Genomic DNA, 12,762 nt, shown 5'->3' on the forward strand with positions numbered 1-12,762 from the left:
AGGCGCCATGTCAAAGTCAAAGACCCCCCTAGTATCAAACACCATGGACAACTATCTGGTCCAGGTGGTTACTAAAATTAATAATGACAGAAGGTCCTCTTTGGGCCTGAGTTTATCCCCTACCTCTACTGTAGTGGAAGACATGCCTGTAGATACAATTGAGCCAGATATTACTAATGACGCCTCGTTACAGGACCAGCTCGATAACAATACAATAACATAATTTATAGTGGAAATAGCTGAGACTGACACGGAGAATATATTCGAAGAAGAGCTAGTACTAATAGAGGATGAGCCCCTGGTACCTGTACCTGCACCAAGAGCAACCAGAGGGGGGGACAAGGGGGACAAAGGTCATCCCAAGCGTGGTGGGCTGCGCTCAAGTAAAAAAAAAAAAACACCCCACCCACTAAGAGCGATATAGTAGATGGTCGAGGGTCAAATGGGGGAAAATCACTCTTGGACGAAGATCATCTCAAGAGAATAGTAAACATGTTGGATATTATGATAAAGGCCATTACAAATCCATTGTTGGCGAAAATTGACCAATTAACAGAGGAGGTGCATAGATTAGGGGGGCTATTAAAGAAGACCTTAGAAGAGGTGGGAGACATTCCAAACCAAGTAGTATCCAGAGTAGAGCCTAAAATGGCCCCAACAGCTCTTTTGCCGGGGGGCAGAGAGAATGTAACTTCCCTTCCACCTACGACAAATCACCAGGGGGAAGGGGGACAGAATTTAGCTGAAGAGGATTCCTCGAGACCAAGGGATAAGCACATCGTATCTTGCCCAGAGAAAGGCCCAGTAGAGCTTATTGTTGAGGCCTCCCCCCTGGTCTTGGTTTTGGCTAATGTTCTTCATTTGAAGCCCGAGCAAATAGAAACTACACCTTCCCTGATAAGTAAGGCACTGCATTGGCTAACTCAAAATATGGCGTTTTCACCTGGGGGCATGCAACAGTTGGCAGAGGAGATATTTAAGGCAAGGAGAGTTGAATGGATAAGGGGCAGCAAACAAAAAATTTAGGGGAGATTGTGTGGTGTTGCACCTTTCAGACCCGGACGTTCTGCCGAACATTTTGTCTAACATATACCCCCCCAACGTAGAACAGCTGAGATTATTCCATTAACATTGGACTTCTTCTATACTAGACGAGGTAACATTTTGAATCCCACCATACTAAGAACAAAATGGAATACTGTGGCTAACAAGGGGAATAGGAGCTGTTCGAACAGTAGCTGTGGCGTGACTCTTGCAAATAGGTTCTCGGCGCTATCAAACCTAAATGAATGCGACTGACTTCATGGGGCACAAGTTGTCGAACTCCCAAATATAGCCAGGCTCGATAACAAAAGTTCAAGTAGCGACGAGAGAAGGACAGATAATGTAGCCTTGCCCGGCAGCAGGGTAGAACACTATGTAAATGAGCAAGGGATGGACCAGGACGCCTTGGTAAAGAGGATTGCGAACATAGTGGTGGGGGATCCCGGTGGGATGCCCAAGTCCAACCCTAGCAAATTTAGTGGCAACAAGACACATAGTTTATTATTAAATACAGGGGTCGAGCCCTCTAGCTATGATTTTTTTCATTTCAAAAGAATTTTATTGTTATAAAGAAGCAAATGAAGATACAGAATACAAGTATAAGTGATACAATTGATAACAGATAAAAAGCAATCAGAAGCTGAAATTCAAAAATGAGTTGTGGCAAATACATCCATAAACAAAAGTAGTCTGCCAAAAACAGAAAAATGAATTAATTAAGATAAAGTAAGTAGCTTAGGCAGAGTCCACACTATGATTTAATATCTAGCCAATCCAGAATTAGATAATGGAAGTTTAACCCTCCTTTCATGGAACCTTGCTGGAATAGCAAATAAACAGGCCTCCCCAGAATGGTGTGAGTTTATCAAACACTATGATATAATCTTTTTCCAGGAATCTTGGGCACTGAACCTAGTTCACCGGCTTGGTTTTCTAAATTTTTATGTCCCGGCAAAAAAAAACCTCAAAGGGCGGCCATCAGGAGGATTGATAATCTGGGTACGACAATCATTGCATTGTAAAATCCAGGAAAGATTTCTTAAATCCAGCGATATACTGTCAATTACGATCACCTGGGCAAATGGCTAAGGGACGGCCCTTTTTAATATATATGCCAGGGGAGTTGCAGGGGGGAACACTTCTGAGGTGATAACAGCACTCGACAATGATCTTGAGCATCTCCCACCGCATCTATCCATCATGGTGGGAGGTGACATGAACACCACCTTCGAACTTCTGGGACAGGAGGATTGTGCTTTGTCCTCAGAAGAGGATAGCAAATGGGGAGTGCCTCAACTGGAACTGCCGTTGGTCAGGAGATGGACGGATGTAGCAATCCAAGTTAAGAGCATGTGTTTAGCAAGGGGACTTAGAGCAGCAAACGGGCGTACCCCGTCGGACCAACAGGGGAGCTGCACATTTGATAATGGAAGGGCTAAAAGCTGCATAGACTATATTCTGGTGGATGTGAGGGATTGGCATAGGTTGCTAGACATGAGTATTAAACCTAGATTGGAAAGTGACCACAATCCACTATGTATGGATTTACAACTTAACAAGGGGTCACAAGCTCCTAGCCTGGGTAGGGGCGCAGTGACCCTGGATATAGTTTCTACTAATAATCAGCGGCACGTAAGGTGGGGCAGATTGGTTGAAAGGCCAGAGATATTAGAGGACCTAAAGAATGTAGTAGTCACTGAGGTGGCTACGATAAAACAACATTGTACCAAACTTAATTTTATCAAATTTATGGAAGTAGCTCACACTGAGTTCTTTTCCAAACTTCAAGGGTTCTTTTTAAAACCAGTAGGCCAAAGGAAGGCGGTAAAATCACCCCCTAGGCAGGGGTGGTATGACCAATCCTGCAGAAGTGCACGACTGAAACTTAATTTTGAACTTAGGAGTAGAAACATTGAAGGAGTGAGGAAGGCCAGGGACGTATATAGAAAGGCCCAAATTAAAGCGAAAAGGGAATGGGACGAAAATCATTGGCTTGATTTAAAGCTTGCATGTGCAGCCAAGAATCAAAAAGAATTCTGGGCAATCGTTAAATGGGACAGAGGGGGGGTAGCAAAGCGCCCCCAAAACAATGTCGCAAAGAATCTATGGGTAGACTTTTTTAAGCCACAATACGCATGTAAACTAGACCTTTGCCATCATGCACCACCCACTATGGTCTTCTTTAAAGGGGACTTGTTTACCCTAGGTGATGTGAACATAGCATTAGATGGGGTGACCGGGGGGAGAGCGTCAGGTATGGACGGAATCCCGGCCGATGTATTTCTAAGCGACCGGGATTCATGGTGCCAATACTTTGTTTGGCTAGCCAATTCGATCGCCCAGGGTGCTCCAATACCAAATTCTTGGAAGGGAGCGGAAAATATCCCAGTTTTTAAAAAAGGTGATAAGGCACTACCCAGCAATTACAGACCCATCAGTCTCATTGATTCTGCTCAAAAGCTGATGGGGCGTTTAGTGCAAAACAAATGACAAGCATGGATAACCGAGAAGGACATTTTGTCTCCTTTTCAGGCTGGTTTCCGCCCACTAACAAGCTCCATCGATCAGGTCTTTTATTTTTTAGCTTTATATTGGAGAAATGTGACCTTGAGTGACGGTCCGTTGTATGCTGTATTTGTTGACCTGAAGTCAGCATTTGATTTAGTCCCACAGCAAAAACTGTGGAGTGTCCTTGCGGAAGTTGGTATCAGTCCCGAATTACTGACATTGTTAGTCCGCATGCATGAAAATGACTATGCCAGGATCAGGTGGGGGGCCCAGGGTGAAGTAACTGATCCATTCCCCATAGAGCGTGGGGTTAGACAGGGATGCGTCCTGGCCCCCACCTTGTTCTCAATATACATTAATGGCATAGTGGACTACTTAAGGAAATCCCCTACTGATGCTCCAATACTAGACGGGGTTTGTGTGCCTGTACTTATGTTCGCTGATGATACGCTGTTGGTTTCGCGAACCCCTAGTGGCCTCCAGAAGGCAATTAATGCATTTGGGGATTTCTGCCAGATCCGGGGCTTAGAGCTAAACACTTCCAAGACTAGGTTTATGTGTATGAACTCAGCTAAAGCATTTAAGGGCATAATCACCTACAATGGGATTGCTTTAGAACAGGTTGACGCTTTCACATACTTAGGCATCTTCCTGCAGGGCAACATGAAATGGAAGACCCACATAGACACTGCAGTCTTAAAGTTTCACCAACTAGCAGGGGCTGTAGCACTGAAACATAAAACTTCATTAACTAAACCCATATCTCCAGTTCTAGAGATTTATAGCATGAAGGTGTTAAGTGCTTGTCTATATGGCTCAGAATTGTGGGGTTTTGCCAACCTGAGGGAATTATCCTTAGCCAAGAACAAGTTCCTACGGCGCCTGGTTGGTGCCCCGCAGAGTAAACCAATTGTTCCCCTATTGTTTGATCTGGGAAGGAAAAAGATTGAGGACCTGGCGCGGCTGTGCCCATTACTATTCTGGAGATGGATTATGTCAACGCCGGAGCTAGGCCATTACGCCTCTGCACTTATGGACATCATCAAGTCGGACCGATTTCACACAATTGTATGGCTCAAAGAAATCCGGAGCCTGTTAGCAAAACTTCATCTTGATTACCTCTGGGCCAACACTGATACAACTGCTTTTCCACCTAAGGAGATCCTGAAAAAAATGTATTGGGATATGATCTGGCAATTTGTCTTCTGCTCCAAACCAAACTCTAAGTTAACCTGTCGATTCTTGGAGATCAAATCTGTTCCATCCTGCGAAGCATACTGGGACCTCATTACAAGACCCATGGACAGAAAACTGTATTTCCAACTTAGAATTGGAACTCTGCCCCTTAATGCTTTTACACAAAAGTGGTTGCCGAACCAGGACAATAAATGCCACCATTGGAAAGTCACAGTTGAGGATGTTTCGCACTTCTTGTTTGTTTGCCCTCTCTACGACCGCCCAAGAAAAAGGTGGCTAAAACCAGCGTGCCAGAATTTAGGGACACGTAGGTGCCTTGTGGCGCTCAGAATATTGGAAACAGACTGTACCCCTCATTTAGCGATTGCAGTAGCAAAATTTTTAGGGTGGGCATGGATCATACACACTCGCACTTTAGTTTATGGAGATACAGACAATGTAATGTGACTTTATATACCCCATATTAATTAATTATGATCTATGAATGTAAAGTTTTTTAGTATTAATGTTTTTCTTCTTAAATATGAAGCGACAGCACAATTAGTTTAATGTGAGTTTTAATATCTGATTGTATTTTAAGCTTAAAAATGCGTGCAAAAGATGGTGCCGCATTTTAAATTCAATATGACATTGTGTGTGAGAATGGTGAAAAAAAGACTCAAATGCCCCAAAGATATAGAGCGCAAGGGATAGAAGTGCGGTTTCCAAATGGGACATCCTAGTGAGTGACAGAATCCGTAACTGCATATCTATAGACAGGGGGGTGCCTGTTAAGGCATACTAATCGGTGTCATGGATAATATAGAAGTATATTAACAGATAAACAATAAGTATGCTACCCGCATAGTGGAGAAGATGTACGCCCTACCTGAAAGATTAGGGTGGCGCACCACAGGTCTGTAATATTAAACAGAGAAGGAAAATGGGACCGGGTTGGAAATATCACCCGCCTAGCGGTGAGCATTTTCCTTGCACACACAATGTCATATTGAATTTAAATGAGGCACCATGGTTTGCACGCTCCAGCCCACAATGGTTTGTGGGGTCTTGTCTAGGTTTCCACTGAGAAATGCCCTAAGTCACGTTGCTCTATGCTCTTTTAAGTTATAGGGGTGCATCATAATCACAACTAGTTTCCATCTGCATTTATTCGTTTGGTGTATTAACATGGGACAGTAGAATGTGTACTGTAAGAATGTGGAAGGTGATGTGCTAGGTATATTTTCTACATAGACATGAAGAAATTAACATTGCAAAAATTTTTAAATTTTTTATTAGCATCATGAGTAACATCAACTACATATATAAACAAGGTCAGATAGCTCATATAAGATAAAGCATCAATCAAAAACAATACTAAAAAGCAATATTTCTGTTAGATCGTTAAGACATAATTACTCCCCAAATTTCCTGTATCTTCCGTTTTTGCCTCAGTCCCTTAGTCACCGCTAAAGAGTTTTCCATATTATAAATGTCTTTAACCAGTAGCCACCATTCCATGACCGTGGGGGGATGACTTTGTATCCAGGCCCTGGCAATAGTTAATCTGGCACATGTAAAAAGTATATTCATCAGATCACAAGATCTATTGTTTACCCCAACAACTCCGATCAAAATATCCAATGGCGTGAGTATAATGGGCCTAGCCAATTTAGTCGAGATAACACCAACTACATCCTTCCAGAAAATGGATAGCTCGGGGCATGAAAAAAACATATGAACAATGTTTGCCCCCTTGAGTGCACATTTAGGACATTTTGTACGGTCATTCGAATCATTCAATTCATTATTAGAAGCCCATTTTAGTATCCTGTCTGGTGAGTAATACAGTTGAAACAAAGTTTTAAACAGCTGTAATTTCAGACTAGATGATTGAACTGCATTGTTTAGGCTATTTAGTGAGGAGGTTATTAAGTCTGGTGTTACATTCACATCCAACTTTGTGCTCCACTTTTCTGCCACCTTACTAATATCATCCTTATGTAAGATAGAGAAAGTCTTATAACCACAACTGATCAGTGCCTTGTCAGAATCCCTATACATACAGCTCCAGATTTCGGAATCAGATATACTATCAAGGCCTATTCTATGGGTAATATAATCCTTGATCTGATTATATTTAAACCAAGCCCTTTCTGGTACTTTATACATCATCTTTAACTTTTCAAAATTAGAAAATCCCGTATGGTCATACAAATCTCCCAAATTATTTATGCCATTATCCGAGAGCATAAAAGTAGCTGGATCGTGAAAAACACCTGGCAACCCTGGATTATACCAGAGTGGTGTTTTGGCGTGAAATAGGGAGATGTTATTCCTAACAAGGATAGATCGCCAGATATTCACTGTGTCTCGAATCGTCTTGAACCGTACTCGTTTAAAGTAATTGGGGTCATTGAGTCTGTACAGAAACATAGTAGCATCATCCCCTAATGTGAATTTGTGAAAATAAAGACATTTGTCAGAAATAAGTAGGCTACGAAAGCGAGTTAAAAAAGCAGCCCAATAATATAATTTAAAGTCTGGTAGCCCGAGTCCCCCTTGGTCATAGGGGAGTTTAAGCAGAGATATCGCCCGCCGTGCTTTCTTATACCCCCATATGAAGCTGCTGATGATGCCCTCCAGTCTGCTAAAGTAAGTGTTACATACTCTTAAGGGTATAGACCGGAAAAGATAAAGAAATCTGGGTAAGATCTTCATTTTAATTAAATTAGTTCGCCCCAAGATCCCCATTGGAAGTTTATGCCATTTCTTAAGAAGAAGAGAAGTTTCTTTTAATAAAGGTTCATAGTTGAGTGCAATTATTGAATCAAGACTAGAAGATATTTTTACCCCGAGATATGTTGCCACATTACATATTCCATCTATTGGTGTTAGTGACGTAAAATTTGTAATTATTTGTGTTTTGCTGATATTTAACCTATACCCTGATGCCATACCATATTTATCTGCTTCAATACCTATACCTGATATAGCTTCAGGGACATTTGTAGAGAAAACCGCTACATCATCTGCATAAGCAGTTATTTTTAGTGCATTAAGGCCATTTTTAAACGGTACAATCATCTCTTGTTTGTGCAATGCAATCAAAAAGGGTTCTATTGCTAAAGCAAATAACAGAGGAGACAGAGGGCACCCTTGTCGAGTGCCGCGTTCAATTGGAAAGATAGGTGAGCATAGTCCTGAATAGCATACTTTACCCCTTGGTTGATCATATAGGGATTTAACCCATTTTAGGTACTGACCTTTTATGCCGAATGCAACCAAAACAGCCCAGAGGAAGTCCCACCCCACGCGATCGAAAGCCTTCTCCGCATCTAAAAGGATCATTCCGAGTGGGGTGGGATACGTCCTAGCAACATCAAATGCCGATATAGCAGTATTAATGTGAGCGGTAGTATCCCGTTTGGGGATAAACCCATGTTGAAATGGTGAAACCATCTGTGGCATTAGTGACGCAAGCCTTGTTGCTAGTATTTTTGCAAATATCTTTGCATCAGCATTGATTAATGATATAGGTCTATAAGACCCTCTCTCTTGTGGGGGTTTCCCCTTCTTAAGAAAAAATATAATTTGAGTGCGATTCCAAGATTTTGGAGCTTGTTCACCTTTACCAATAGCTTTGATAACCATAATCAGAAGAGGAATTAATTCTTCCATGCATTTTTTATAAAGTTCTATGGGGATTGAATCTTCGCCTGCAGCTTTTCCCAGTGCTAAGGAATTGATAGCTGCCTGTATTTCTCCTACTGTTATATCTGCCTCTAAGTGATCGGCTTGCTCATCCTTTATATTCTGTACAACATTTTCTGTCAGATAGACTTTTATATTATCTCCTGTTGGAATTGTTTCAGGCGTATATAACTCTTGATAGTATGTGGCAAACTGATATAAAATTGATTTAGAATCTTGATATAATTGTCCATCGTCACCTTTTATTTCCTTGATCAGCGTTTGGGCTCGATCTTCCGCCACTTTATATGCCAAAATTTTTCCTATCCTCTCCCCACTTTCATATTGATTCAGCCTATATTTAGCTAATTTAGAAATGCTTTTCTCCCTAAAAATATTTTTCAAAACTAATCTTGATTCCATCAGTTTTAAATTTAAATCTTCGATTTCTTTTGCCCTTGTAGTGGTGAAATTAACTAGCATCTTAGATAGCCTCTCTTAACATTGCAATACATATATGCTTAGCTGAAAACATTAAGGTGCAGAATTTGTGTATGATGCTTACAATTACTCATGTATTCGATGTGCTCATGTAACAGGTTGATCTAGAAATGCTCAGTGAAGTGTTAATTTATATGTAGTTTCATGAGGCCTGCATGCTATCCCTTTTTGCTGGCCGATTTCTGTATGCCTGAAATGCATTTTCCCTGGAAGCTCTCGCATTAAAGTAATAGTTGAATTTCATGTGCATGTCCTTTCTCACGTTTCTATTGCAGGTGGAGAAATTAATTCTTCTTGGTTAGTATAACGCTTTTATTTTAGGAATGAAAGGATACATTTGTACAAGGAGTGATGATAACATGAGATGGTGTTCTTCCTCACTGGAGAAGACCTGGGAATCAAGATCAACGATCCAGAGGCTGGAAGTATTGAAACTGAGTAGTAACCCACCTACGAGGAGGTGTCCAGCAGGATGAGGTGAACGGATGATGTGTAATGGACGTGTTTTATGATTTTGATTTTGATGTTGGAATTAGGGATAGTGCCCCGGGGGGTGAGTTAGGAGAAGAGAGGAGATCGATGGAGTGAGAAGGAGCATCTTAGAAAGAGCTCCGTAGCTTTAGGCTACTTGACCCATACAACGTGAGTGCACTTCTTAGAAAGTCTTCCCTCGCTGACACCTTTTCCTAAACTGACCTGGGGAATGCTAAGTAGGGATGTCATATTAGTAGTAATGTAGGGACTGACTAATGCTTTTTACCTACAAACCTCCAATGAAATCTGATATTGACGTGGGGGCCCTTATTGCCTGCGTTCTGATTTTGGAAGTAGTAATTCTTTTCGTGCTCCAGAGATTAAATTTCGGCCGGAGGTTTGGCTTTGTATTAGTTCCGATGTATTTCTAAAACCTCATCTTAAGGTGCTTGTATTTCCAGTTGGTTTTGGCTTTGTAATAAGTCAACTAACCTAGAACCTGGAGTCTATGAGTCAGGAGGTCGAAGATGTCCAGTAGGAGCCAGGCACCTCCAGGAATACAAGAAACTAAAAACCCGATGTTGGTGTTTCCAAATACCTATTCTGCATGGGCGTGGTGTCCTGAGGTAGAAAGAGGATGCTCAGCAGCACCTTGTTGAGGTCCTCCATCTTGGTTGGGGGGAGTGTGGCCCAGGATCAGAAAGACTGGAGCTCGAAGTGTGCAAAAGGTGTGTAGTGCGTTTACAACAAGGGAGCTAAATATAACTTTTAACTGGATCCCGGCAGACCCTGCGTGTGGTCAAAACTCCCTTACACTCATACACTACCAAGGAAAATAAGCAAAATTAAAACAACAGTCAGAAAGAGAACACACGAATAAAGGAAATGGGAAATGGGCTTGGCTGTCCTAAGGAAGCAAATCATGCCTCATTAAAATGGAAGTAACTTATATAGATCAGGCTTTGGCAGAGTGGGGAAAGATTAGGCATACTTACTTGCAAACCTGCTGGCCTCTATCCACACTAAAAGCAAAAGGAACAATAGGAGATTTAGAAATTGAAGTGTGGCTTCAATAGAGGTATATTAAGAAAATAATAAGAATAATAAATAAGCTTACTCATTGCTGCACTGCTTTCTGCGGGAAAAAGGGACAAATATACAATTAGAACCAAAGATTTGTTAATAAGCCTTCACACTTCCTGTTCCCTTTAAATGAAAGCATAACTTGTATGCAATTTTGAGTTTTCACAAATTTAACCTTCATATTTTATACATAATTTCAGTAATGTTGCAGTGTGATAGCGCCACACTGTGCCCTGACTCTTTTTTTGTTCTGTTCATGGAGCCTCTTCTTTTGCAGTGTGAGGGTGACATACAGTTTCCTATTATACTTCTCAATCATATAGTCCAAGGCCTATGATCTACAGTGCACATTTATACATTACAGGTTTGGCAGAGGTGTGTGACACTACACTGGTACAATTACGTAAGGGACACTATTGCAAATTGAATAAGAAGGGCTTAAGGGGTTTCTGAACTGAAGGAGGGTAGTCTGAGAGCAAATGCACAGAGGTAAAGAATGTCATGCCCTGGCTGCATCCACCGTAAAGGCCCTGCCCCCAAGCATGACTCTTAAGAACATTTTGGGGAAATAATAACAAGAACGTATGCAAGGAGTCTTTAGCACAATTCTGGACGTACAAAGAAAATGTTATGCCTATGAAGATCTTTATTATATAGCTCTGTGAACAAAGACTATTATTTAAACGTTATGTAACTTTAATGGGGTAATCAGTGTAGCTGTTGCAACACAAGAGAATTGTGTGAGAAATTGGGAAGATTCGAAAAAAGTCCCACAGCTGCATTTTGCACCAGTTGCATTTGGTGAAGCATTCCTGGAGCAGCCAAATATATAGAGTTCCCTTAATCTAATTTCGTGTCCATGGGTTTCATGCCAGGTACATTCTTGCTAATGATGAAAGGAGGCAATGTGCAGTTCTCGTAGTAAACCCTCCACCGCAGTACACCCCGGAAGCCGATACAGCATCCTTGCTGCAGAGATCGGGACCACCTGCAGCCTTCTAATGGAGTTTTTGTTCCCCCCCAAATAAAGCACGTTGCCGTAGTCCAATCTCGACATGATAGGAGCCTATACCACTGTCTGTTGCACTGAAAATGGAAGTAGCCAGATGATCTTCCGCAACTATTTCAGAACAGTAAAAAAAGTGGCTGCCACCTGAGGCTTCACTGACCCTGTGGCTGACAGGTCTAACAATCCCCTTATCCCTGTTATCAAAACTGTCTAGGACATCCCATCCTGGATGTCTCAACAAAGGGTGGCACAGCTGAGCATAGCCCTTAGGCTTCAACTTGTTAGGGCCTGATTGGGGCAAGTGGTTCGTATTCACTGTGGTTTGGTCACTATATCCTGTCTTTTTTACATAAATGAAACTCCCTACCTACTTATTATTTCTCAGTGGTTCCAACTACTATATCACGAAGACCAGTACAGGCTAATGTTGTTATTAAACACAAGTATTACTCCCAAATAACATCACTAGTCATGTCTGTTGTGGCCAATAAACCCCTGGATTACTGTGTGCATTGGTTATTGTGTTAACACTGTGTCCAGTTATACTTTGATTTGAAGTATATTGTCTTCAATTACAAAAACTATTATGCCGCCTTTCCTTGTTAAACTCTACATTACTGTGCAAAGCTGCTCAAGTATCAAACTGTCTGACGTATCATTGTTTGTCACCTTCAGGTGGACATCTTGCTCCTCTTCATATTCTCTGCTATGTCTCTCCTGATCTCAATCCTTTGACACAAACCAGTAAACTCTTAAATGAGCAGTCCCCTCCCACTCAACCACTCCACACTGTTTCTGGGGCCAGCTCCCACCTGCACTAAGACTGAAGCCAGGACTGAGGCTAATGAGTATTTTGGGATAAAAAAACCCTCTTCTCCTGGTTTCCCTTATAACTAAACTATTTAATTGCATATATCCCTTAGGACCCTTTCACATTGGTAAAATTCTTGGACCCTCCTTCAATGCCCTTCATGGGTCAAGCAGTGTCACATTCTTCACCCAAGCCATCCTGCCAGGCCCAAACCATTGCCTCTGCTCTGAGAGCAGTATTCCACACTCATCAGGGCAGCACTGGTAGTCTGGAGGAAATGAGAAGGAAATGTGAAGACATAGAGGACAGATCCGTAGTAGAGACAATATTTGTGTGTTTGTATTGGTAATTTTGAATTGAGTTGAATCAAATTCACTTAGGCAGTCATGAATTAATTACTCATTTTTTAATAATTTGAATGATTTGAGTTTGTAACTTTGGTAATCTGAGAATAAACTTTCTT

The 12,762-nt window shown here is 41.5% G+C and overlaps 1 protein-coding gene across 1 annotated transcript in view; it reads right to left on the bottom strand.

The window, feature by feature from the left end:
- Window positions 1-10,531, bottom strand: part of LOC147668998 (E3 ubiquitin-protein ligase TRIM58-like) — a gene marked incomplete at its 5' end in the record, with an annotated part of 72,722 nt that extends 62,191 nt beyond the window's left edge. The window contains 2 exons of the mRNA XM_086948297.1: window positions 10,392-10,418; window positions 10,514-10,531. Of these exons, the coding sequence (XP_086804423.1) occupies window positions 10,392-10,418; window positions 10,514-10,531 (45 nt within the window). The remainder of the gene's footprint in view (window positions 1-10,391; window positions 10,419-10,513) is intronic.
- Between the last annotated feature and the right edge of the window lie 2,231 nt (window positions 10,532-12,762).

Source organism: Lissotriton vulgaris, unplaced genomic scaffold (genome assembly GCF_964263255.1).
Source record: "Lissotriton vulgaris unplaced genomic scaffold, aLisVul1.2 SCAFFOLD_2266, whole genome shotgun sequence".
NCBI lineage: Eukaryota > Metazoa > Chordata > Amphibia > Caudata > Salamandridae > Lissotriton > Lissotriton vulgaris.